Source organism: Lemur catta, chromosome 9, assembly GCF_020740605.2.
Source record: "Lemur catta isolate mLemCat1 chromosome 9, mLemCat1.pri, whole genome shotgun sequence".
NCBI classification, from domain to species: Eukaryota; Metazoa; Chordata; class Mammalia; order Primates; family Lemuridae; genus Lemur; species Lemur catta.
The window spans coordinates 3146104-3174004 of NC_059136.1; the positions used below are offsets into that span (position 1 = coordinate 3146104).

At 45.2% G+C, this 27901-nt stretch overlaps 1 protein-coding gene, 1 long non-coding RNA gene and 1 other non-coding gene across 13 annotated transcripts in view; 1 reads left to right on the forward strand and 2 right to left on the reverse strand.

Annotated features, from left to right (window-relative positions):
• The window catches only part of TM6SF1 (transmembrane 6 superfamily member 1), a 26050-nt gene extending 22286 nt beyond the window's left edge, over positions 1 to 3764 (reverse strand). For 4 of the 11 annotated variants that reach the window (XR_006737397.1, XR_006737396.1, XM_045561576.1 and 1 more), the window contains exon 1: positions 2853 to 2986. Coding sequence is in view for 5 of the 11 variants with exons in the window: in XM_045561576.1 (XP_045417532.1) it covers positions 2853 to 2944 (92 nt within the window). In the remaining 6 variants the exon portion in view is untranslated. Of the gene's footprint in view, positions 1 to 209; positions 1297 to 2504; positions 2589 to 2852; positions 2999 to 3460 lie in introns of those variants that run through there. The other 7 variants (XM_045561574.1, XM_045561581.1, XM_045561582.1 and 4 more) reach the window with 5 other exon arrangements.
• LOC123645072 lies at positions 624 to 27575 on the forward strand. The gene is made up of 6 exons (XR_006737398.1): positions 624 to 742; positions 7635 to 7756; positions 15286 to 15554; positions 16499 to 16648; positions 17009 to 17157; positions 27539 to 27575. It is a non-coding gene; the product is annotated as an uncharacterized LOC123645072 (long non-coding RNA).
• Positions 12798 to 12859, reverse strand: LOC123645358. Its single transcript, XR_006737539.1, has one exon. It is a non-coding gene; the product is annotated as a U7 small nuclear RNA (small nuclear RNA).
• Positions 27576 to 27901: the final 326 nt, after the last annotated feature.

Sequence of the window (27901 nt, forward strand, 5' to 3'; positions counted from 1 at the left end):
TGCACAGGAGTGGATGCTCCAGGCTCCTCCTGTGGGGATGAGCTGAAGGAGGAAGCTAAAGTGGGTCAAGAGCAAGATGCTGGGCGGAAGCATCGTGAGGAGGGCAGCAGTTAGGTGTGCTGGGTAGGCTGACAGGCACAGGTGGTGGTCAGGAGACATATCCATCCCTGCTCCTACCAAGGGCCTGAGCTCACAGCCAGCACACTCACCGGCCAGTGCACGTCTGGAGTACGAGAGAGCAGTGTAAACTGGTTCACGGCGTCCTCTTGTGCTCTCCGCCCCGGGGAGGAGGGAAGAATGAAGTGAAACTGGGGCAGCAGATCATCTCTGTCTCCCGGTGTGGTCCCCAGATACCCTACAACAGCCTAGTGCAGGGGCTGCTCTAAACAGGGAGAAACAGGTCCAGCAGAGACTCGGGGGGATGGGAATGACTGAGACTAACCAAGGGATGAAAAGACTGTCAGTCTGAGGGAGTGGGAAGGGCTACTTATGCCCGTCTATGAACAGACACCTACTGAGAGGGGACATGTACGGACGAATATGAGCAGAGAGAAAGAGAGAGAGAGAGACCCTGACCCTTTCCTGACCCTCAACCTAATTTGCTTTTTCTGTTTTTCAGACTTTCATAAAAGGTCTGGTGGGAAGGAAGCTCAATTTAACAAAGTCAAACAACTGAATGCCCACTATGCACAAGGCACCGGGCTGCGCAGGACACTACCAAGCCGAGCCATAGCCTGGCCAGGTAAGTTCTGACCACAAGAAAGTAACTCCTGTGGGAAAGCTGTAATCAAGGGGCTGATGGGGTTCAAAGAGAGAGAGAGGGAAGGTCTTCAAAAGGAAAAAGTGGCATTTTTCTCTGGCCCATAAAGTCCAGGTGTGGCTTCAACAGTCGGTGACAGGGACAAAGGTAGCACCCCAGCCAGAGGGAGCAGCGGGCGCACGGGCAAGGAGGCAGGAATGTACAGGAGTGTTCCAGGGGCAAAGGCAGTCTGGGGCAGCTGAAGCATTAGTGCGGGGGGCTCTGGCCAGGCCCAGAGCAGGGGGCTCGAGTGGGACCCTTTGCCACCGGTCAGAGAGGGCCAGCGCCAGGGAGAACTGAAAGGAGGGAACAGGTACTGACTGGCCCTAGGACTTGTGGGGAAGGGGACAGCAGGAGGAAGGGAGTGGAGAAAGAAGAGAGAAGAGTCAAAGGCCACTGGGATTTTAACCTGCAGGAGGATGAGAAGAATGGTTGGAACTAATTATTCAAAACACTGTAGAAAAGAAAACTGTAGGGCTTAGCAATGTGCTCAGTAACGCTCAGCAATACATAATTCAGTCTGTATTCAGTAAATGCCATCACCATCTTCCCAGTGGCTGGGGCCAAAACGTAGGAGTCAGCCTCAAACCCTCTTTGCTGCCCTGCAACGGTTCAGTAAGCCCCGTCTGCTCTCCCACAACACGGTCCGCTTCCTGCCCCTGCACTGCTTCCTGTTCTCCTGCCTAAGAGGCTCTGTCCCCAGATCTTCCCAAGCTCAAGTGACACCTCCTCCAAGAAGCCTTCCATGGCCACGAGCCGCCTTCCCAGTCACCCTATTTTATTGTCTGTGTAGCATGTCACTATCTGTTTATGCATTTGTTGATGTCTGTCTCAACACACGTCTCCCCAGCCTTTTCTGGCTAATGCACAGCTGTGCCCCCAACCCTTGAAACAGTGCCAAGCACACAGTAGGCACTCAATATATAGTCACCAAACTGTCCATAATGACATTTTAGGAGCACGGTTGCCCCCTGCACTATGTTGACAGGCTCATAATATCCAGCTGCCCAGAGCTGCTGCTTCCAGGAGATGCAGCCAGAGGCTGGGTCAGACCAAGGCAGACACTGCCCGCCTCTAGTCTGCACTTGGTGTAGGTGCTGTCGGGAAAAGGTGGCCACAGCAGTGAGAAGGGAGGAAGTCACCACTGCATACAGACGCTACTCTGCAGCCTGAACGTCTGAAGGGGGTTTGCAGTGTACAGACTGATGTAATTTCCTTAGCACCAACTGCTGAGAAACATAATCGGTTACTTCCTCCTCCCCCCAGACAGCAGGCACAGAGGCAGGCGCCTTCCCCACTGCCCTCCCCGGCCTCCAGCTGCCAGCTGCGGTCCCCTAGCCAGTGGCCCTGCGGAGGAGTGGGAGACAGGACTCGGAACCCAAGTCCTGGACCCCTCCTCCACCCCACCCGTTTCCTTAGCATTGAACTGTTCTGCCCCTGGGTCCCCACCCTGCGCCACCGCGGAGACTTGGAAGCACTTCTCCATTCACGGCGCCCCTTCCCAAACCGGTCCCGTCGGATCGTCACCACAGGGCGCACACACAGGCCACCTGACAAACCCAAAACTGGGGCCAGGCTACACCGCCGGTGCCACCGCCAGGCCTAGAACCCACGTCCTTGCCTGTCGGTTCAGGGCTATTTCTGCTAGTCATTCACAACAGTTTCTAAAATTAATAAGAAATGATAAGTATGCTGAAGTCCATACATGGAAACGTTCCTGTGAAACGCGAAAGGAGCAGGGCACACCCGAGATAAGGTGGCCAGGCTGTAATTTCCTTGTTCGGTCCGCTTCCCCCGCCCCGAGCTCCCCCAGGGCCGCGGCGTGGCTGTGTTCGCCTCCGTGACCCGGGCGCCCGGCATGGCGCGCACCAGATCCGGGACTGCGCCAGCCTGGGCTGGCACCCACGACCCGCGCGACCCCTGGGGCGCCTCCCCGCCCCCGGCCGGCGCGGGGCCCCCCGGGGTGCGAACCTCCGCCCCCGGGCGCGGCTCAAGCCCCGTCCCAAAAGTTGCCAACGCGCCCTCGGCGCGACCCCCGCGCGCGCTCACTCACTCGTGCTGGGACGCCAGGTGGTTGAAGACGTAGGTGACCGGGATGGCCGAGAGGGACAGCACGAAGACCCCCGTGGCCGCAGACGCACTCATCGCGGCCGCCGCGCCGCGCGCCCTTCACCGCATCGCGCCCGGGCGCCCCGCCCCGGCTTCCGGCAGCGCCCGCGCCCCTCGGCGCTGCCCTCCGAGCGCCCCCGCCGCGCGCCCCGCCCCGCGCCCCCCGCCCCCCGCCGCCCTCGCGGCGGCCCCTCGCCCGACCGGCCCGCGGCGCCCGGTGCGCAGGGCCGCGGTGCAGCCCCGGAGGCGTCCTCGCCCGCTCCCGCCGGGGGCTCAGCGGCGCGGGTCCCGCTCCTGTCACGGCCAGGGGCTGGGCATCGACCAGCCGGAGAGGCGCTGGGCTGAGCCGCGGGCCGAGGGAGGTGGGGTCAGGCCGGGTGTGGAGCGGGAAGGGCGTGCGAGATCGTCCGTGCGGGAGCGGGGCGCACGACCCGGAGAGGGGAAGGGACAAATGCTCCCGAAACCTGGGCACCTCTCCGCCGAGCAGCCACCAGCAAGCACGGCTCCTGCGCGGAGTAGGAATCCTGGCTTTAAACCCGGCTGTCCACTCACCCGCGGTCGACCTCGCTCGAGTTACTTAACCTCTCTGTGTCTTCTCTGATCCGTGAAAGGAGGACGACCCACTTCACGGTGTGGTTGTGGGATGAGCTGAGTTAATATGGACGAAGCACTTTATTCTGCACTGTTCGCCACACTATCTCCTGCAGTTCCTTTTCGTTGTTGTTTTGGTTTGGGGGGATGTTGGTTTGGTTTGGTTGTAACATTGAAACTGACACTCGGAGAAATGCCAAGACCTGACCGACTGCAGCGCCGATCCTTTCTATTCCGGGAAGCGTCCTGGAGGCCAGGTGGCTGCCGGGCTGGCGCTGGGCACCGTGGCGCGCAGGCTGGAAGGCAGGCCCCGCCTCGGATGTGGTCAGATAAGTGCTTACTGGTCATAGAGAATAATGCGTGCCAAGGGCTGCGCTGACCGCTTGAGCTGGCTTTGGGGCTGGGGGTGTCAGAAAGGCCCCTGAGGCTGAGCCTGAGTTGGGCCACTGGTGGGGGAAGGGAAGGAATGTGAGTTGCAGACCGAGAACAGCTAAGCAACTGAGGGAGGTCCTGGCGAACACTCAGTGTCCTTACAACTGCAGGGAACTTAAGAGACTATTGGCTCATTATAGACATGAGGAAAATGAGCCACAAAGAAGCTACAACCTGCTCTAGGGCCAGGCAACTTTTCAAAAGGCAGCTCTCCAATCGCCTCTCCTAGCTCTTCTTGAAGACTTCTCCAACTGTGAGCACACAATGATAATGCCTCGGCCCAAACTGGGACGTATCCAGAATTTCTCCAAGAGGTGTCCTCACCCGTAACCTGGGCATCACAACTACCTCTCATCTGAGCCTTGCCCCTCACCTTAAACTCCTGCCTCCTCCCTAACACCACCTCCTCCAACACCCCTGACCTCCTCCCAGCGGTACAGCAGGCCACCCCAACCCTCCCATCACCACCCAAGCCTTGCTGCGTGGATCTTGCCCTCCCTCTTACACCAGAACCCCTCTGTCTGCCCTGGATCCTTCCCCCCAACCTAGACACATGCTCAAGTATCTTCCAATTTAGGAATGTGCTCTCTGGACCTGAGTTTCCTCTTCGTTTACCATCTTCTCTCTTTCTTTTCTCAGCAACATTTGCTATTAGTGACCACATCTATGCTGATAGATCCCAAATGATCATTCCTAGCACTGGCCTGTTCCCTTAGTGTGGCTGCATGGACGTCCCAATGGCACCACACACTCGACATGGCCATGGAATTCCTCGTTTTTCTTTGGGACATCTCTTGCTTTATCTCATCTGGTGGCACCACATTCTCCCACTCACCAGAGCCAGAAACCTGGGTGTCCACAGCTGTTCCGGCCTCCAAGTATCGCTCAAGTCTGTTTGCCCCTCCCCCTCTGCACCACCTCCGAGTTGTGTCTACACCACATCTCGTCTAGACTGTCCTAGTCTCCTGACTCGTCTCCCTCTCCCTGACCCCACCTGCTCTAGAAGGCCTTACCTGACCACCCTCCGAGCCTCCCCCACGCTATCAAGCACATTGCCTGACGGTCTTCATAGTGCTTTTACTATCTAATATTATTTTGATTACACTTTTGTTTACTCATCTGTCTCTCCTCTTCTATAGTGGAAGCTCCTTGGGGTTGGGAACCTTATCTGTCTTGTTCACTGTTCCATTGCCATCATATAGATTAATACCTGATACACAGTAGGTTCTCAAGAAATAGTTGTTCAGTGGATGGATGCTCTAGATCATCATTGTCCAATAAAAATATAATGCAAGCCACAAATGTGAGCCACGTGTATAATTGTAGATTTTATAGCCACATGAAAAAGGTAAAAAGAAACAAGTGAAATTAATTTTAATATTTTCTTTAGTCCAATATATCCAAAAGATTATCATTTCAAGTCATCAATATGAAATCTATTAATGAGATACTTTACAGTCTTTTTTCCATTCTAAGTCTTCAACTCCCGTGTGTATTTGACACAGCACATCTCAATTCAGACTAGTCACATTTCAAGTGCTTGGCAGTCACACATGGCTAGTGGCTTCTCTATTGGACATCATAGCTGTAGACTTACTCCTACCATATTGACCTGGCTTCAGTAGTGCTTTCTACTACTGTAAGAATAGATGTGATAAGTAAATCACTAATCAATTCATTTAATCAATAGACATCCTCAGAGAGTCTACCATGTTTCCAGCATTGTTCTAAGTGGGCACACAAAGATGAATTACAAATTGCCCAAGAAGACCACAGTCTAGTTTGAGAGAAAGACGTGTAAACAATTGCCATATAATGCAATAAAAGATGTATGTACAAATTGCTATAGAAACCAGCCGATTTGGTCTGGAGGAGCCAAGAAAACCTTCAGAGGGAAGTGAAGCTTTAGACCAGCTTTGAAGAACAGCTAGAAGTTAGCTAAGCAGACAAGGAAGAGGTAGAGTGTTCCAGGCAATGGAGCCAGCATGCGTTAAAAGCAGAAATGTGTGAGAGAGCATGTCACTTTATGAACTGCAAGCCATTTTGTCTGGTTGGAAATACTGGGATGTCATGCAGGGCTGTCAAGGAGGGCTGGCAGGAGGTGAAGACAGAAGGTGATCGGAGGCTCAATGTCATAGGACCTTAAGTGTAGGGATCCATTTATAATTTATAAATGGGAAGAGGGGCTGATTTGATAAGAGTAGCATCTTTAAACCTCGGTCAGGCAGCTGGTAGGAACCATGGTTTACAAGGAATAGAGATAGAAGGCAGGAAGAACAATTAATTAGGAGACTACTACAGTTGTCTTGGCAAGAGATGATGGGACCTGAACCAAAGCGATGGCAGTGAGAAGGAAGAGGACACAGATGTGGAAGATCTGGATAGGAATTGGAGAAGGTCAGGAGGAAGGTGCTAGAGATGAGTTTGGTTTTAGACATGTTGGGTTTTCAGTAGCCCTGGGGCTCCCAGGAGAAGCTGCCCCACAGGCAGTTGGGGCTACTAGTCTGTGGCTCCAAGAGCAGCACAGGCTACGGGTATTTTGGGGTCATCAGCATAGAAATGGGGCTTAAAATCAAGGAAACAAATGTCCCGTGAAGAAGGTGGAGTCAGAGAAGATGGTGAACAGAAGCCACTTGAGAGGGGTTGGTGAGCCTTGCCACCAGCATGACAGCCTTGGGCTTCCGGACTCCGTGGCAGAAACATCCAATGTCCCAGCGCAGGGAGCTGCTCCCTCAGAGCCTGCAAGGGGCCCAGGGGACATGGCAAAGCTTCGGGGTATGGTGATATAATATTGGAGATTATATGATTTATGTTGACAACAGTCTCTCTTAATGCTGAAGATATCAGTGGTCAGAATGAAGAATGTTTCATAGGACCTTCTCTGGGTTTGGGGGTAGGTCGTAAACCCAGTGCGTATAATCCCATTTTGCAACAGTGTACTACTCTGTAGATTAAAAAGTAATTCCATTGATACTATCTCCTGTAATCCTTACAACACCATGAAGATATACAGTCATTTATGGATGAAGAAACTGGGGCTCAAAGAAGTTAGATGACTTGCCCAAGTTCACAGGGCTAAGAAGACAAAGGGCAAACTTGAACTCATGTCTTCTGATTCTAAGTCACTGTACTCATGATGCCACAGCTGACCAGCAGCAAAGCACCTTGGAAAACAGGGGATGGACACGCCACCATTTGGTACCTTGAATCACTGCTCAGGAGGCTGAGGTCGGAGTTCTGCTCAGTGTAGACCAGTACTTACTAAGTTCGAAAAAGGGTTGTAGATGGCTTTTAAAAAAGACATTCAGGCCGGGCGCAGTGGCTCATGCCTGTAATCCTAGCACTCTGGGAGGCCGAGGCGGGTGGATTGCTCGAGGTCAGGAGTTCAAGACCAGCCTCAGCAAGAGTGAGACCCGTCTCTACTAAAAATAGAAAGAAATTAGCTGGTCAACTAAAATATATATATAGAAAAATTTAGCCGGGCATGGGGGCGCATGCCTGTAGTCCCAGCTACTGGGGAGGCTGAGGCAGGAGGATCGCTTAAGCCCAGGAGTTTGAGGTTGCTGTGAGCTAGGCTGACGCCACGGCACTCACTCTAGCCTGGGAACACAGCGAGACTCTGTCTCAAAAAAAAAAAAAAAAAAAAGACATTCAGACAATAAAGCTTGTTTGGTTTTTTATTTTTGCTTTTTGGTTTTTTTAGGAGCATCAATCTTGCAAGCCAGGAAGGCTAATGTTGTAGCTGTGACAAAGTATCAGATTTGACTCCAAGCTTCCTGGAAGCAAAAATGGAAACATGGAGAGCTGCACACTGCCCCTTACCTGGTGAGAAAGACATAGTTTTTTGTAATGTAGATTCAGAATAATTGACTAATCTGGAACTAAATCGAAGGCCCCCCTTGGGATGACTTTCTCCTGCGAAGGGAAGTGAAAGTGGAGCCCTGTGGAGCGCGGTCATACGGGAAGTGGGAACTCAGACAGCATGTTGCTGGGCAGACTCATCAGACTAATGGTTTTGTGGAAGAGCGAAGTGAAAGTGGCCCCCGCTTTAGCCCCCGCTCCAGGATTTGCGCTCCCGTCCCCTCCTCACGGGCTTCCGTTTGCCATTTTTTGTCCTTTTGATAAAAGTTGTGTCTGTGTCCCTAGGAAAGGCTACAGTACACTCCAGATGAATGTGCAAGAGGCAGTTAAATAGGCTGATGGTTGGGGTGTTCGGGGACAGAACAGATGACCTGAGAGTAACTAGGGCAAGGATGGTGTGCTTAGTGAGTAGGTCCCTAGGATCCTGTCTGGAGAAGGGACCAGGGAGGAGCCAACCCCCCCACCAAGAAAACTACTGAAAGAATCTCTCAGTGCATGGGTCTCCCCAACTCTTTCCAATAGCCTGAGTTCCTTGACTAAGGATGCAATTATTAACATGGATTTTGGGGGAAAAGATGGCTGTGTGTCCAGCCGCTTTACAGTGCTGGCCCACAGCAGATGCTCAATTAATGTTAACTGAAGAGGGGGAAGGAGAGAGGAAGAAAGGAATCAGGAATGAAGGACGGAAGGAAGGAGTTCTGTAGGAAAAAGAGTGATTAAAAAATGAAATGAAGGGAGAAGTAAAGTTAGCAGCTAAAATGTTTTTCAAAGGTCCTGTGCAGTTGCCAGAGGAGGTCTGCAGTTTTGTCCTGGGTTTCCTAGCAACTAAAGCAAGGAAGGAAACATAATCAGTTATAACATGCACAGTGCCCATAAGATAAAAACAGATCCGTTGCTCAGAAAAACTCTTCCCTGGATCCTCTTAAAGGGAACACAGTGTCATATAGTTTGTCCCCAGCAACGTTCCTGTAATAAATATAGAATCAAATTCTGAACAGTTGTCTCTCAGAATATCCTCGATGCAGGTGATTGGCGTGTTGCCAAGTGCCTTTCAGTACATTCAAGTGGTTAAAACGATTTCACGCAGATCAGCAACTCTCTGAAAGTTTGGCGTGGTTCAGTGATAAATTTTACAATATCTGGAGACACGGATGGAAAATACCTTCTGGGCAGCCACACCAGCACTTCCAGTCCAGCCCAGGGCAAACGTCACCAAATCATCACTGAACATTTTCCCACTGAGACTGGACATTGCCTCATCACCCTTCCCAACAGTACTCATTGCTAGGTTTCTTCTCACATGCCAGCTTGAACCCACCTGCCAGCTCTGACCAAAGGGAATTCGTGACTACCCTTTAAGCAATGCTCTACGAATATTATTTTATGTAATAAAGTTTGAATACAAGTGAGGCAATAGGGAGTTTGAAGTTATAGTGGCTGGCAAGAAAGAAGAAATACTCTGCGTTGATAAGAAAGGACAAAACATTATGGTTTGACAAGAAGGAAATGGAGGATAATTTGACGTTTTGTATGAAAAAGGTGAGCTGGGACAGGGACTAAATCAAAACGCAATGTTGCTGTAGTGTTCAGACTGCTCCTGAGGTCTTTCAAACACACACACACTTGCTGTGTTGCCCAGGCTGGCCTTGAACTCCTGGGCTGAGTGATCCTCCCTCCTCAGCCGAGTAGCCACCAGGTGCCACGAAGCCCATCTCTGCTTTATTTCTAGAAGAAGAAACAACATGGTGCTTGAAAATAGAGAAGGGTACTACTAGGAGACCAAAAAATGTGAAGGATACATAGAAGCTTGTACTGTTACTTTGGGTGCCTCTAATTAACCACATCTCCCCGACCACTTGACTTTGAATTTGGCCATGTAACTTTTTTTGGCCGAGACATTAGGAAATACAAGCAGAGGCTCATGGGTGCTTACACGTTAGGGTTTATCCTCTTAGGACACTCCTTCTTGGAACGCACACACCATGCTGTGAGGAAGCTCAAGCAGCCACGTGGAGAGGCTAACACGGAGAAGAGCCAAGGCCTTTGGCTGATGCCTGACTCGAGATCCCACCAGTCGTCAGCAGTAGCAACCAGCCACAAAAGGACATCATTTGGAACCTTCCGACACCGCATGAAATAAAACAACTGCCTGGTCAACCCAGAGAATCATGAGAAATGATACATTTTTTTATGTTTTAAACCACTAAATTTTGGGGTGGTTTGTTATGCAACAGTGGATAACTGAAAAATAGGAAGCAGGGACGGAGAAAGAACAGAGGAAATATAAACCTGACACACCAAAATTCTTCCTAAGGGAGACAAGGAGCAGGTCCAAGCCCAGAGTCAACACGTGCAAAAAGTAGAAAGAGGCTTTGGATGATCGTTCAGGAACAGCACTGTGAACAGCTGAGTCAGCCCTTGTCCCCTCCCCTGTATGAACATGTCATAGCTGGAGGCAATGGCTTTCACACTCAGGATGGATCCGGAAACCTGCTTTGTAAAGAAAGCAGGCAACCTGCCTAGAGAGTGTTTGAGGGAGGGTGTAGGGCCTGAGAATGAGGCAGACCCCAGTTTGAAATACTAAAGAGAATAAAGCCCGCTCGTACTACTGTGACAGTCTCTAACCTGACTGCTCCTCACCCAGGCACCCTAAAAGGGTTTCTGTCTTTTGGTAAACCCTACCTACTTACACAGGACCCTCAGACAGCTGTCAGTCAAGAGTGTGGCCTGACAGTGACCTAACCTCAGCAAAGACACTCATGACAACTGCCATGCCAATGAACACAGTCTTGTATTCATCAATACAGGCAGGAAACCAAGGATTGCAGATAGAGTAGGAAAACCAACAGCATGAAAAAGAAAGTCCAAGTTGAACCAATAGAAAAATTGACGTTGGAGGAAGCAGTGACAACTTGGGACTTTATAAAAATAGTAATTACTGTCCTCAGAGAAAAGTGAGATGTTGCAGTAGAGAACTGGGCAGACATGGCTATGGGAAAGGAACAAATCAAAGGACAAGAAAAGGTTCTTGGAAATTAAAAGGAGGATTGCAACAGCAAACATTCAGTAAATGGGCCAGATAGTAAGTTGGCAACAGTGAAAAACCAAGCAGTTGGTCTAGAATCAAGGAATCTCACAGACTGTGGAGCAAGGAAAACAAAGAGGCAGCAAGGGTAAGAGCACTGAGGAGAGGCAGCCACTGTCTAATTAGGAAAAGATAGAGAAAATGAAGGAAAGGAAATACCCAAAGAAGTAACAGAACATTTTCTTTTCTTTTTTTTTCTTTTTTGAGACAGAGTCTCACTCTGTTGCCCAGGTTAGAGTGCCATGGCATCAGCCTAGCTCACAGCAACCTCAAACTCCTGGGCTCAAGCAATCCTTCTGCCTCAGCCTCCCTAGTAGCTGGGACTACAGGCATGCGCCACCATGCCCAGCTAATTTTTTCTATATATATTTTTAGTTGTCCATATAATTTCTTTCTATTTTAGTAGAGACGGGGTCTCACTCTTGTTCACGCTGGTCTCAAACTCCTGACCTCGAGCGATCCACCCGCCTCGGCCTCCCAGAGTGCTAGAATTACAGGCATGAGCCACCACACCTGGCCTAGAACATTTTCTTAAGCTCAAGAAATACATGGGTCTTTAAGACTGAAAGGGTCTCCTGAACAAAATTAAAGAAAAAGACTAAAGCGGCACTTTTCATCTACTAGCTTGCTGTGAACTAAACTAAGACCTGAAGCCCCGCCAGCTAGCGGACTGAGTGGACCCCTCTCGGCCAAGGGGACCCCAGACATACCCTAAGGCTGAGTTGCTGGCCATGAGAAGGGAGGTCAGACAAGTCTCCTCATGCCCCCTTCCCTTCTTGGAGATGTCATTTGTGACTCATTAACAGGCCTGAGGCCATGCAAGGCAAAGCTTGAACCACACCTACAGGCCGTCAATGTACTTAACAGATCACTGAGTCTGACTGAGTGTGTCCGCGGCTTGTCTCTGATTAACACACTCTCCTATCTTACCTTAAAACATTCCAAGCCTTTAGACAAAGCGTCATTTCTTTAACCAATTACAAATCAAAGAATCTTTAAACCCACCTATGACCTGTAATCCCCCTCTTCGAGATGTCCTGCCTTTTCAGGCCAAGCAAATGTATATCTTCCATGTATTGATTTATGACTTTTATTCCTGTCTCCCTGAAATGTATAAAACTAAACTGTAACCCAGCCAGTTGCTCAAGGTTTCTTGGGGCCATGGTCGCACATATTCAGCTCAGAATAAACCTCTTTAAATTATTTTACAGAGTTTGGGTTCTTTTCCGTTGACAATACTGTATGAAGTTCTTAATGCATTATGCTTATTACTTATGTCCCTACTAGATTGTAAGCTCCAGGAGGGCAGGAATCTTTGATTTGTCACTAATGAAACCCAGCACATCGAACAGTCCCTGGCACCCAGAAGCCATCAATAAAGATTTGTCTAACTGAATTAGAATTTAGACACACCCTGGCAAAATTTTGTAACTCCAAATATAAATGGCACATCCTAAAATCTTTGGGATTTCCACAAAAGAACAAGAAACAGAACTGTCATCTACCATTAACAACATTGGATCCTGGAAAACAAAGAATAACATCTCCATAGTTAGCAAGGAAACAGATTTCGGACCTACAATCTAAACCCAACCAAAGTACCAGTTATTTGTGAAGGCAACAATAGGGTATTTCCAGAAATTCAAGAACTCAGAACATTTGCTATCCATACTCTCTGGATGACAAAATTATGCAAATATATTTTTCAGCAAAAATAAAAAGAAGTCCAAGAAAGAGAACAACATGGAATACAAGAAACTGAAACCACAAAGAAATGAAAGAAGCCAGCAAGAAATTAAGAGGATTTGTCATATTGGGATGCTCAAAAGGATCTCCCTGGACCAACAGAGTTTAAGTGACACAAGGATTTACCTTTACTGATATTCTCTGGCTCCGATCACATTAATTCCTTTTTTTAATGGGGGTTTTCTGGAAAACCAGAAAACCTGCCAAATTCTATTAACAAAAGAGCCATAACACTTTATTGGTTTCTTGGTGCGTAATATTTACATAGTCATGAAACTGAATATGCTATTTAAAAGTTTTCTATTTTTGAAACAACTATAGGCAGAACATAGAAAACTTACTTAGAATTACAAAATAAAATGTAAGTGTTATGTATAAACCTTTACATTGTAAGAATAACTGACAAAAATCTCAGAGTGGGGGGATGGGCAGAAAAGGTGCTTCAAATCCTTTTTTTTCCCCAACAAATAAAATTGAAATCTCCTCCCCAGTCCCAGTCCTCTCCCTCCATCTCTAGGAGCACTCACTTACGCTGAAATTGGAGCATCTTCAGTCCATATTTATATACTTTCCATATAAACTATAGTTAATTTTTTAAAATTTAAAGTTTACATGAACATCCTTACATGTTTTTCTCTTAACATTAAATTTTTTAAATACACTGATTTCTATACACTTGTTCATTCATTTTCACTGTTATTGTATTGTATGACCACACCACAATTTGTCTTTCATTCCCCCACAATAGACCTCAGAGTTGTTTTTAATTTTTCACTACTAGAAACAATGTTGTAGTGAACACCCTTGTGCACATGTTCAGAAGTTTCTCCAGGGCAGTGATGTTTAAAAACAAAATGGCCACGTCCTGGGTGTGTGCATGTTGTTTCGAGCCACTTTGTACCTGATTGGTGCAGGGCCAGCTCCAGCCAGTTTCTCCACAGACCTGGAGCTTTGAAAGCAAAGAGCCCCAGTGGAAAGCAAACACCACACGTGCTCACCATCAACTGGCACTAACTGCACAACACGTTTGTGTGCACATGGAAGTAATATTCATCAGGTGCCGGGCAGGTGGGGGGGGGATGGGTACACTCCCAGCTAATGGGTGTGGGGCACACTGTCTGGGGGATGGACACGCTTGTAGCTCTGGTCTGGGCAGTGCAAAGGCAATGTATGTAACCAAAACGTTCATACCCCCATAATATTCTGAAATTTAAAAAAAATAATAATAATAAAAGGAAGAGTCACTTAGGTTGGCTTCAATCAAGAATTTCTCAAGTTTTGGTGTGCCCAAGAACTACTTAGGACACTTGTTTCAAATGTAGTCTCCGAGATTTCTGATGTGTAAGCTCTGGGTAAAGCCTGAGAATCTGAATCTTTCACAGACTCCCCGGAGATTCCGATACATGTTATCTCCAGCCTACACCCCGAGGAACACTGTCCTAATCCACGGCTGCAGACAGACAACGTCTTTAAACCCAAACCAGACATAAGCTAAGGGTGCAGTTTATCATCAGAGAAATTGCTCCCAGAACATGCTGGTTGCGGAGAGTCAAATCTCAAATAATGGTATAGAATGGCTGCAACTCTACAAGCAAGAGTTTTTCCCCCTGGTCTGAGCCCAGGCCAGACATACAGGCTTTGTTCTTGTCTCCCTGTGTGTAGGAAAATTTTTTGCTAGTTTCCCTTTTTATCACAGGTATATGGCACCTTTAAAGTCCTAGCTCTCTGCAGAGATGTCAGTTTCCATTTCCTGCATCCAGCAAATTCAAAGCCTGGTCTCCTAACCTGGTATAGACATAAAAACCAAGTTTCCAGGTTATTGAACCAACAGCCTCCCTAGAGCTGCACCACATTGCTCATAGACTCTAGTGTGGAAGAACATGGGGTAGAAGGGAGACGTGAGAAAGAAGACAGAAGATGGGGACTAAATAAGCTGTATATTTCATAACCAGCCTCTAGGTACTGGGGGCTAACTGAATCCCTGTCCAAACAATCAAATGTAAAACTCATTCATTCAACACACACTCACATAGTGAGTGAATACAAAGTGCTGCAGACTGTACTAGGCACAGTGGTTATAAAGATGGAAAGGGTGAATAAGTGACCAGCTGGTTCACAGTCTACAGGGGACACATAAACAAATGATCACAACTCAGTTGCTCTTGAAAAGCACAATAGTAAGAATGTGAATAAGGTTAAAAATGCACAGGAGATTGTAGGGGAGAAAAGGTCTTTCCTCCCCCATCTCTAGGATTATACCCACTGAGGCACCTTTAACAAAAGACAGATTAGCAAGAGAAAAGCAAACACGTTTATTTAAAACAAGTTTTACATGACAGGGAGCCTTTGGAAATGAAGACTCAAAGAAACAAGGAAATACGTATTTTTGTGCTGAGCCTGCTGAAGCGGATGGCTGCGAGGAAGTAGGATTGGACAAAGGGGGTGTGATCTAATGGTAGCAAACCGAGAGGGTGTAGCAAGGCCAGTTCAGTTCGTTCAGATTCTTCTTGCTGCCCTGTCTCTGAGGATTAGGATGTTCCTAATGTTCCTTTCCTCTGGGTTTCGGGAGGGTAACTGTGGCATGAGGAAATTGTGGCTTGCTTCAGGGGAGAAGGGCAAGGGGAAACTGACAGTGACTCTCCTGCTTCTGCTGTTTTCTCAGATGCCAAGGTGCCATATTTGAAGGTAACATGTCCCACACCCCCTCAGGAGGAAGTGATTAAATCAGCCAGGAAAGCAAGCAAATCAGAGAACATGACCCCTGCCGGACCAGGGCAGAGCCTGCCTTTCAGGAAGAAGGTACTTGGAGCAGGTGGAGTGGCCCAGAGGCACAATCTAGGAACCGCCAGCCACCCCCTGGGGGAGGAGGACGAGTGAGCATCTTAAGCAGAGGAGTGACATGCTCAGCTTGACCATTCTGTAGCTAGTCCGGTAGGTGTGCGGAGAATGGGGTTGGGGAGGGAAATGGGCAGCAAAGAGGGGAGAGGAGCAGTCATCCGAGCCAGCGCAGCTATGGCGAAAGCAGAAAGGAGGACCAATCAGGAAACAGTCTACAGAGTCTGGTGCTTGCGTGGATGTGGCGGCTGGGACTAGAAAAGAATGTGGGGATGACAGCTGGTGGGGAGAAGGAAAGGGGAAGGGAACTGAGGTATACTGAGATCTATCGAGACTTGTTATGGTTTTTCCCTGAGACTGGGGATGGGGCCCTCCTTCGTGCACTTGTTGCTGCCCAAATAAAATCAGATTTTATAAACGAAAGACAGGAGAAAAAACTGTTGGATAGTGGTTGGAAATTAAAGATCTATTATATGCTTGACCATTACATTCAGCGGTTGTTCTTGATCCTCAAAGAACTCCACAAGGTACTGTCTCGATTGGGAACACATGGAGTAGCAAGTAACAGAACGCACACTCACACTGGTTTAAGCAATGAAGACATTTGAAAATCTGACATAACAATAACCCTGGAGAAAGAAGCTTTCTTTTTTGCTGCAGTGGTTTAAGGATGTCATTAAGGACCTGGGTTCTTTATGTCTTCCTAGTCCCCATCCTTGGCATGTTGGGTTTTTACCCTTAAGCTTATTAACATGAGGCTTCTTCCTCTCTGGGCTTTTATGTTTAACTGGACTACAAAAATCCTGCTCCCAGACTCTTCCATTTCATTGGCCATAATTGAGCACATGCTCAGTCCAGAACCAATTTCTAGCAGGGGAATGGGGCAGGCTTGGACCAATCATGGCTTTTCTCTGAGGCCTGGGGACAGGTATTCCTTCCTTGTGCATATTGCTGCCCAAATAAAATCAGGTTCTGTAAACTGGGAAAGAAGAAGAAATAACTGTTAGGTGATGGTTGAAAGTCATGTTCCCAAATTTCAGAACATCCTAGGAAAGAAGACAAAAAGAAAAGAAGAAATGACCCAGGTCAATCTCCTGCTGAATCCCTCTTGGCAGCATTTGCACTGGGAAAGATGATAGAGAAGCCCGATCTGCACAACGCGTTTGCCAGGGCTGAGCTGGCACTTTATGGTGAGCATATCTGGGATGGGGGCATTTATGGGACCTTGCCCATTGGAAAGCAGTAGTGTCAGCTATGTAATTACTGAGTATAAAATGGAAGTGTTTCCTGACCCCTTTGTGTAAGTGACGTCCTGCACTCATCACTTACGGACCTCATGTGTCCATTCTGGGCCAGAGTGTGTCTTAATGTGGTGAGCAAGGACCTGGGGCTGCATTGGTGGCCCCAGACTTCTCCACGGCGTGGTCAACCCAAGTCTCAATACCAACTGTATCTTTTGAATTTTGAATTATTAGTAAAGGCCAATACTGGGTAAGATTTCTGATTCTTGTGAGTCTGATTGAACAATCCTATCTTTTGTGTTTTCCCAGGTAACAATGTTATTCTCCCCGTTTGACAGATGAAGAAATGGAAGCTTGGCAAGGTTTAAAACCTTGCCCAAGCTCCCAGAGCTAGTGATGACCAGACCAGGAGAGCGACCAGGGCTCAGTGACTTTCCACCACGGTGTGGGGCTGACAGGTGGGTGGTGCTATTCCTGGAGACAGGAATGTAATCAAAGCATTCCCCTCATCTCTGAACACAATTATGCGACACACACGGCGCAATTCTGTTGCATTCTGATGTAATTGATCTGTTGAGGCCACAGGCTAAAGTCAGACTGCCAGACATTCTCCCCACTTCACTTTCAGGATTTCAGCTGGAGGTTTTTTTTTTAAGTAGCAGCAATTTACCTTATAAGGAATTGAAAGAGGTGCCAGGGAAGGAGATGTAGTCAGCTCAGTTTGACATGTCTGTAGGACACCAGCAGGAGATTTCTGTTTGACATTTAAATACCCAACACAAGTATTATGCTAAGAAGAAGGATCAGGGCTGGAGATACAGATTTGGGGACCACCAGCATTAGCTGAAATCGTGGAAGTAGATGAGACCATGCAGAACGGGGTTGGGGATGGGAGGCAGTGAGCCAAGGGTGGCGCCATGGGCAGTACCACTGCCCAAGGGTAGGGGCAGGAGAGAAGCTTGTGATACAGCAAACAAGAAGAAAAGGTTAGAGAAGTGTGAAAAAACGTAAAACTGTGTCACAAATTCCAGGCAAGGAGAGTTTCAAGGAGTGAATGGTCAACTCATACCTGATGAGGCCAAATAACACGACAGAAAAGACTCATGGACTTGGCAGTTAGAGCTCACCAGCCAGTGGCCCTAGAGCCACTCAGGAAGTGGTGGCCATAGCAGACTGTTGCGGCTGAGGAGCGTGAGGAGATGAAGAAGTGGAGTGAAGAAACTGTGACAGGAAGGAAGAAAGAACAGCAGAGACCCAGAGGCTGAAGAAGAGGCTTTGAGGAAATCGTTTCTGTTAGTGGAATAGTTATTAATATATATCTGTGGGCATCAGGAAAAGGAACCAGTAGAGATAGAGACGTTAAAGTCACCAGAAGGAAAATGGACAGATAGTCTAGCAATACAGCAAGGGAAAAAACTCAAGAGCAAAGGTGGAAAATTAGCCTTGAAAAGGAGGGAATCACTGAGGCTGGAGGGAGAGGGATTAGCAGACCTACTTATAGCTGGGCTGGTTTCGTTTCTGTTGGCTGGGAAGTAAGCAAAGATGGGCGAAGTTAAATAAATGTGTTCACATCATCAGTCTGGTCTATATTTATTTCGCTGTAACCACAGAGGCAGCATATTCTAGTGATGGGGACTCTGAAACCCAATCTGCTGCTTTGAATTTCATTTCTGGCCATGACATGCTTTTTCGTGGAAGGTCATATTTATATCACTACAGCAGAATCACAGCAACTGTGCTCAGTCTGGCTTATTAAAAAGATTCAGAACATGTGGGACAGATAATTCCAGCTCTTCATTGTCCTTGGAGCCCTAATATTATTTTTATTAACACAAGAAGAGCCTTGATAATGAGGTATAAACAGGACTAATTTTAGTTATTTATCTTACATTTGACTGCATCAAAACAATATGTGAGACAGCTAATAACAGAAGTACAACCAGAGAGTTAAATGTATTCCTCTAATTTTCATTAACCCTCTGAGGTAGATCATGTTACTATTGTCATCCCCATTTTCCAAATAAGGAAATTAGGGCATGGAAAGGTTAAAAATCAGCCAAGGTCATATAGCAAATAAGTTGCCCAACTGCAATTCAAAACCAGGTAGACAGACTTCAAAGCTCTTGCTCTTAACTAATACTCTATACCAGTAGTTCTCAAACTAGTCTCAGGACCCCTTAACATTCTTGGTCCTAGGGTCCCCTTGCATTCTTAAAAATTATTGAGGCTTTGATTATAAAACACTCAACAAACCAGGAATAGAAGGAAATTACCCTCAACATGATAAAGAGCATTTATGAAAAACCCACAGCTAATATCATACTCAATGGTGAAAGACTAAAACCTTTTCTCTTAAGATCAGGAATAAGACAAAGGATACCTACTCTGTTTTTCCATTTTGCAGATGGGAAAACTGATGGAATGCCTACTTTCATCACTGCTAATCAATGCTGTACTAGAACTCCTAGCCAGAGCAATTAGGCAAGAAAAAGAAAAAAATGCATCCAAATTGGAAAGGAGGAAGTAAAATTATCTTTATTAACAGATGACATGATCGTATATATGAAAATCTCAAATAATGCACAAAAAAACTATTATAGCTAGTTAATGAATTCAGCAAAGTTGAAGGATACAAGAGCAATACCCAGAAACCTGTTTTATTTCCATATACTAGCAATGAACAATCTGAAAATAAATTTTTTAAAAATTCCATTTATAATAGCATCAGAAAGAATCAAATTAGCCAAGGAGGTACAGACTTACATATTGAAAACTACAAATCATTGCTGAGAAAAATAAAGATCTAAATAAATGGAAAGACATCCTGGGTTCATGGTTTAGAAGACTTGATATTATTAATATTAAGTTGGCAATACTACTCAATGTGATCTACAGATTTAATGTAATCTGTATGAAAATCCTAATGACTTTTTTTGAAAAAAATTAAAAACTGATAATAAATTGATAAGGAATTGCAAGGATCCCTGTTTAGCCAAAACAATCTTGAAAAAGAAAAATAAAGTTGTAGGACTCACATATCCCAATTTCAAAACTACAAAAGTATAAGAATAAAGCCAGTGTAGTATGAGCATAAGGATAAATATAAAGATTAATGAAATAGAATTGAGAATCCAGAAATAAACCCAAACATCTGTGGTCAGCTGGTTTTCAACAAGGGTGCCAAGACCAAAGAATAGACTCTTTAACAAATGGTGCTGGGACGAGTGGATATCTACAAGCAAAAGAATGAAGGTAGACCTCTGCCTCATACCATATAAAAAAACTAACTCAAAGTGGATCACAGACCTCAATGTAAGTACTTCAACTATTAAACTCTTAGAAGAAAACATAGGGGTAAATTGTCACGACTTTGGATTTGGCAAGCAATTCCTAGAAAAGATGTCAAAAGCACCAGCAACAAAATAAAAACTAGATCAATGAACTTTATCAAAATCAAAAACTTTGTGCATCAAAAGACACCACCAAGAAAGTAAGAAGACAACCTATAGAATGTGAAAAAATCTTTGCAAATCATACATCTGATAAAGTTCTAGTATCCAGAATATATAAAGAATGTTTACAATTCAACAATAAAAAGATGACCCAATGTAAAAATGGGCAAAGGATTTGAATAGACATTTCTCCAGAGAAGATCTACAAATGGCCAATAAGCACATGAAAAGATACTTGACATCACTAATAATTAGGAAAATACAAACCAAAGCCACAAGGAACACACCCACTCCATACACACTAGAGTGGCTATAATAAAAAAAATGGAAACTAAGAAGTGTTGGTGAGGATGTGGAGGAATTGGAACACTCCTGCATTGCTTGTGGGAAGGTAAAATGATGCAGCTGTTGTGGAAAACAGTTTGGCCATTCCTCAAAAATGTAAATTTGGACCCAGCAATTCCATTCTTCAGTTTATACCCCAAAGAAATGAAAACACATATTGAAACAAATACTTGTATGTGAAAGCTCATATTATTTGCTGTTCACAACAGCCAAAAGGTGGAAACAACCCAAAGACGACTGTCATTATGTCAAGACTCAGAAACCCAAGGCCTAGAACAAGGTCTGGTTATTAAAACACCCAGACCCTGAAGCTGAAACAAGCCCATGCGGGTGTGTGGAAAAGTGACTATGGAACAGCATTTGTTACCCACTCATTCTCCGTATTTGAAACTCGATGGCAAGGACTGTCTTCTTCATCTGGTAGCTCAACACCTGACACACGGAGCCAACAAAATGGCTATTATTTGGATGGGTGGCAAGACGATTAGATGATGAATAGAGTGAAAAAGTAAGAGAAATTATAAAGATTGTTTTACTAACAAATAAAGGAATGATTGTGGGAAGTTGCAATTTCGGGAGCTTTCTTTTCAAATTCTATTCAAGTATCTAGAAAAGTTCCTAACATGAACTACTTTCAGTAGCAACAAAAGTCTACAAGTTGGTGGAAATCTAGGAAAACTAAACAAACGAGAGAGAGAGAGAGAGATAGAGAGAGAGAGAGAGAAGGCTGCCAATTTATTCACACTATACTCAGAAGTGCAGATGAAATGTAGCTGTTTTATCATCTTTAAGCGATCTGATGTCACCAGGTCCCACCCTCTAGGTGACATGGAAAAAATGTATTTTAGTCTATCCCAGGACAATTAGTAAGAATTAGCAAGAATGTAACCAATCCCTTTAAGTAAGGCTGTCTCATAGGCAGAAGGACTCAGTCTCAGATCCTACTCTCCTTCTCCAGCTTAGCCCTAAGGTAGCATCCGGGCACACAGGGGAGGGGCCCAGGTGGCCTCAAGATTTTGTGGGGATAGAAGCCTCCCTTGGCCTCATGCTGGCCCTTTGGTCCCTTTGGTATGTGTGGGCTGGTGATCATTGAGGGGCAACTGGCCCTGTCCCTGGTGTTCTGGTGTCCACAGCTCACCTCTGCAGTTGTTCCAACCAGCTTTGTTTCTCTTGGTCAGAGCCTGGGGGCTGCCCTCCAGCTGGCTCAACCTCACCGAGGCTTTCACTGACCCCATGAGCTCCTCTAATCGCTGCCACATTGTCCATCTGGCTCCTGACCAGGAGGAGAAGCAAGGGGGTCACCTCACCCTCACCCAGCAGGTCCTTGGCTCTCACGTCTGCGTTCCTGGGAGTGAACGCCAGGTCTTCTCCCTGGACGCCCTAATTTTAAACCAACCACCTTGATAAGGAAGCCACATATTCACTCTTTCCTGCTCTGGGAAGATAAGTCTTCTTTCTTAGGGAAGGCTGCAAGGGAACATTAAGATGGAAATAAAACAAACACATCAGTTTACTGTGTGCAAAAATATTGTCACCGTTACTCAAGCAAGCACAAAGTAACTTAAGGACAGGAACAGTAAAAAGCAGTAAGAGCCTAAGGAAAATCTCTTGACTAAATCATCCAGAAGAAATGCAAATTTTAGGGAACAAATCTCCAACATATTTTTCAAACTCTATTGCAGTCTACATAGACTCTACATACACAGAAAGATGCACGAATCCGAAGTGTGTAGTTTAGTGAATTTTCAAAAGTGAGTAGCTTTTGAGAGCACACAGAGATGTTGAACATCATACATCACCTCTGTAGCAACACTCAGACCCAGAAACAGAACATCAGCTGTACCCAGAAGCCCGTTTCTTGTCATTTCCATTTCTTGCCTCCTAACAGCATAGACTAGTTTCTTGTTTTTGAACTTTATCTATGTGGAATTATACAATATACACTCTTGGATCTGGCTCGTTTTATTTGATATTGAGTTTGTAAGAGTCATCCATGCTGTTCATGTATCAGTTCACTCTCATGGCTGTGTAGTAGCCCATTGTGTGAACACACCATGACTTCTATATCTTTTCTACTGAAAATGAACATTTCAGTAGTTTGTAGTTTTTGTTTATTACAAAGAGTACTCCTATGAACATTCCTGGGCATGTCTTTTGGTAAACACCCATACGTATTTCTGTTGGGACTATCCCTAGGAGTGGAATGTGTAGGTCACAGACCATGTGTATGTTCATCCATAGGTGAAAATGCTAAAAAACTTTCCAAAATGGTTGCACCAATTTATACTCCCACCAGGAGCATATGAGTGTTAATGATCATTCTATGTCCCTGCCAACACTTGTTATTTTCAGCCACTTAATTTTTAGCCATTATGGTTCTGGTGTAGTGGTATCTTATTGTGGTTTTAATTTGCATTTCCCTGATGATGCATTATGTTAAACATCTCTTTGTGCACTTACTGGGCTTTTCAATAACCTCTTTAATGATGTGCTTGTTTAAGTCTCTTGTCCATTTTCTATTCAGTTGGCTTCCTTCCTCTTATCAGTCTACACATTCTGGTTGCCAGTCCTTTGCTAGACATATGTATTGCAAATATCTTCTCCTAAATCTATGGCTTGCCTTTTCCTTCTCTTGATTAGCGTCTTTTGATAAACAGTGTCATTTAAATATAGTCTAATTTATCAACTTTCATGGTTAAAACTTTTTGTTTCCTTTTTAAGAAGTTTTTGCCTACTCCAATATGTTCTGCTTTGTTTTCTTCTATAAGATTTGTTTATGCCTTTCATCTTTAGATTGGAGTGGATTTCTTATATCATGTGAGGTTCACCATTGCTAAAAGAGCTAAAAGGCAACATATACCCAAGAGCACTAGGACAAGATTTTTAAAAATTCATTATAAAAAATCCACAATAAACTACTTCAAGTCATCATAGGAAGAAGTGGAAATCAAAACAGACATGGTAGAAAGTCAATGAGAAAACAGAGTTGACTCGAGAAACATTCAGAACATAAAAGAACTCTACAAAGAAAAATGTACAATAAACCAAGAAAAATAGAAAAATCGCTAAACTACTATTGTAAGCACCATGGTTTATGTATAAAGAAATAGGTTTAGAGAAAACTAATAAGGTCATAACCAGTAAATGATCAAGACAGAAGCCAAACCTGGGCTTTTCCACAACAGTTATCACCCGGGAGGAAAGAAAGACAGAGCTCTGAGACAGTAGGGAGCAGCATCCACACTCCAAACCTCAGGAACCTCAGAGAAGATGCCTCAATTCTCAACAGCCAATAACTAAAAATACAACAGAATTTGAGGGGAAAAATTCATCTATAAATGGAATCTTTATTAAAATTAAGTTAGAGAATCCCTCTATTTTTGTATAAGTTTGAAATTTTCCACAATAAAGAGTAAAAACATTTAAGTAAGAGATTGATACCATGGTGTTTTCAAATTGCAGACATTGCAAAGTTTCCCAGCAGAGAGAGCATAAGCCCAGATACAACAGAGCAACATCTACAAGGCTTAGTGGCCGGGGAGGGTAAGAGTGAGGTTTATTGCAAAGAGCTGTTTCCTCAACAAAGCTGTCATCGGTAGAACAAAGTAACACTAAGACATTTCAGGTCTGCAAAGTCTTAGAAAACTTACGAATCAAATGCTTTTACTCCCTAATTTGCTCAGAGACGTATATTATTTATTTTAAAGAACTTAGATTTAGCTCATTATGTGCAAGGCACTATTTTAAGTGCTTTATGATATTATCTTATTTAATCTTCATAACAACTCTATAAACTGAATGTCATAATCTCCATTTTACAGATAAGGAAACCGAGGCATAAGGAGCCAAACAACTTGCCCAAAGTCACACAGCCAATAGGAAGTGGAGTCAGGATTCAAACCTAGGCAACATGGCTCCACGGTGTGTGATGTTTTACTTTGTGCTATTCTGCTTCTCCAAATTGTCAGATGAAACCAGGGGGAATTAAATATGGAATTTTTGAATGAGAAAGTTGTAAAACATAAGTGATAAGATAATGTCAAAAGGAAGAGGAAGAGGAAGAAGAGGAGGAGGAGGGATGGCCAAAAATAATACCCTCAATGCTTAAGTAAATATGCTTATTGGTGTTATTGTGGCATCTAGATAAGCTGTCCTCAGATTGCCCTGACTTTGATTTCCATTCAATTAACAAATCAATCTCCCATGCACACTCCTCTTTATTTAACAAGCCCCTGGACATACTTTAGTTAAATAATCTAACATTGATTTCAGTTATACTGGTCCAAGAGAACGCATACTCTCACAGGGGCAGAAGAAAGGAGGAGAAATTTCGACATAAGATGATAGATTCAGGGATTCCTGAATTTTGTAGGATCTAGAGTTTGTAGGGAAAACTGTGTGACGGCAATGAAGATAAACCCGGCCTAGGGCCCTGGTGCCAACGTGACAGATGCTTGGGCTAAGAAAGTGGGCTCTTGGGAAGCTACGAGCCTCAGCTTCCTCCATCCATCCCCAGAAAACTGGCTCAGAAGGAATGTTGCTGCCCGAAGGAACTGAGGAGTAGGAATCTCTGCCTCCTCCATCCAAAAAGATGAAGCGCAGAGGGACAGTTCCTCCTGTTCCCACCCACTGGTTGAAGACGTTAGGGAAAAGGCGCCAAGTATCCGCTGGGAATGGGTAGACATGTCCCCATCCCTCAGACGGGCTGCAGACAAAAACTATGTACCAGCGGTTAAATAAACTCTCATTCAAGCCCAGAAGAGTGAGGCAGAAGAGAGATACTCTAACACAGAGACGAAGCGTGTCTGAGGAAGAGCTAGGGTCCCGAGAGAACTCGGGTGGACGTAGTGAACTAGAACGTTCTTCTTTTCCCTCTTCTCGAAGAAAGGTCTGGCATCTAGTCATGAGAAGAGAACCTCTCAGAGGAGGACGAAGAGGAGGCAGCAGACTCGCTGAGCATCTGTGGAGACTCTCACAACCTTGCTGGGGCGAGGGGCACAGCGGCGGATCCTGCAGTGACTGCAGCTGGGACCAGGCAGCTGGGACAAGAGCCCAGACAGAGGGAACGGTTGAGGCAGGGGAGGCGGGAGGTGCTGGGGGAGCCTGGCGGGACAGCAGAGGGGGTGGCTGAGCAGCTCTGCCGTCTGAGCCGCCGGCAGAGGGGGGAAATCTGCGATGGAGGAGGTCGGTGCAGCGGGGGTGCGGGTGGAAAGATGGGGAGAGATCACGCTGCTTCCCACTGGGAGTGACCCTCTTCCTGCTTGTTTGTTTGTTTGTTTAATTCCGGGGCCCACGCTCCTGGGAAAGGCCTCTCAGAAACTCTTGAGCCTGGAGAGGGAGGAAATGTTGGTTTTCAGGGCTTAGATCAACCACATCTTTCTGAAAAGTGTCAATTCTTAGTTGGAAAAGGGTGACATGTGGGGAGAAAATGACCCTATAGGTTCAGAGATCTTAGAACTAAGACTCTACTGTGTGTTAGTGTTATAATAAAGTTTGGTGAAGGCTGGGGCTGATTTAAGACTTATAAGAAGGGCAGTCGTGGGCCTTTTTGACTTTTACCCTGCACTTCTTCCCAGGAGCTCAACTCGGCTCCCAGGCATAGTTAGGCCGTATGAGTAGAGGGTAATATTTCACACGCTTATCAGTCTCTGCTGGACACGTGAGCCTCTTTCTGCCTTCAGTTTCTTGACCTTAGCTTCTATTTATACCTGCAATGCTCATCCTTTCAAATAGAGGGTAATCCAATAGCAGCTATATTTTCATGCACTCTCTAAAATATAAAAATCCTAACGGCAATAATAATTGCCTTTTATGCTTTTTAAATGTCTTCTCTTTCTTTGGCATTAAATTATTTTTCAAAATAGATCTCTTCCTCCTTCTTTGTCCTGACTGCCTTTTCTAGAATTGGACTTAATGTTTTTTGCCGATAGGCCTTTTTCTTGTAAGTCCTCACATGTGTTCTAATTATAAACTAGCACACATGGTGACATATATTACTTTCCTAGGCTGGATTCCAGAAAGCAACGACAAGCAAAGAAAGAAGAGCTCCATAAGTAAGCTGAATTTAGTCTAGGGTATGGCAAATTGCCTTTGCTGCTGCATTTCTTAAAAATCCACCAGATAGCAAAAGAAGTTTTTTCTCTAGCTGAGCAGGCCCCAGTGGGCTTCCCCCTTTCCTACTAAATTATAAGCTTCTTTGGGTGAATAATATGTTCCAGTCATCTTTGAATCTCACTTCTGGTGCCTTGCAATGAGTGTTGCACTGAATTAAATCACATTTAGTCAAATAAAAAGTGATACTTAACAGCATTTCAGATGAAGTCAAGAAATAAACTGCAGTTTATGGCATAGACATGCCTAGTGTCCCTGCTGTAGCTTACCAGATAGGTCATTCAAAATTTTTATGTAGTCAAATCTCACAATATTTTTACTTAAAACAAAACAACTCTTTCTCTGAAATAAGAAAAGTAATATAAAGTGGGGGAAATCACTCACAATCCCATTACCCTGCAATATATCAAATTAATAGTAGTGGTCATACTTTGTCTTTTTAGACATACATATATATATTAGAGATTTAAAACAAACTGGTACACTCTAAGTCTCAAAGGCAAGATGGTATGCCATGCATCTTGCTCTGTGGCCTGCTCTTTTCACTAATTATCATGGGTTGAGAACACATTTTCATATCAATACAACTATTTCAATAGGAATTTATTGCTCCATCATGTGATTGATTGCACCATAATTTAATCACTTATCTAAGTTGTTTCTATTTTTAAAAATTATTATTATAACACTTTGATATTCTTTGTGTGTGTGTGTGTGTGTGTGTGTGTGTGTGTGTGTGTGTGTGTGTTAAGAGACAGCATCTCACTCTGTTGCCCAGCTTGGAGTAAAGTGGCCCCATCACAGCTCACTGTAACCTTCAACACCGGGGCTCAAGTGGTTCTCCTGCCTCAGCCTACCGAGTAGCTGGGACTGCAGGCACCAGACATGCACCACCACACGTGGCTAATTTTTTTCTTTTTATTTCTTGTAGAGATGGGGTCTTACTATATTGCCCAGGCTGACCTCCAACTCTTGGCCTCAAGTGATCCTCCCACCTTGGCCCCCCAAAGTGCTGGGATTACAGGTATGAGCACCACATCTGGCCTTTATTGTTGTTTTTAATTCTACACCCAGCTCTTCAGGATAAATTACCACAGGTAGAATTGCTGGAACAGAAGATACACAGGTTTTAAGGTTTTAAACTACTGACACATTTCTGAATCACTCTTCAGAAAGGTTATACTTCTGTGCATTCCCAGTTTGTGTCCTTTGTCCATTAAAAAAGGGAGAGGATATTTGTCTTATCAATTTGTAAAGCCTCTTTATATATTAAGGATAGCATGCCTTCATCATA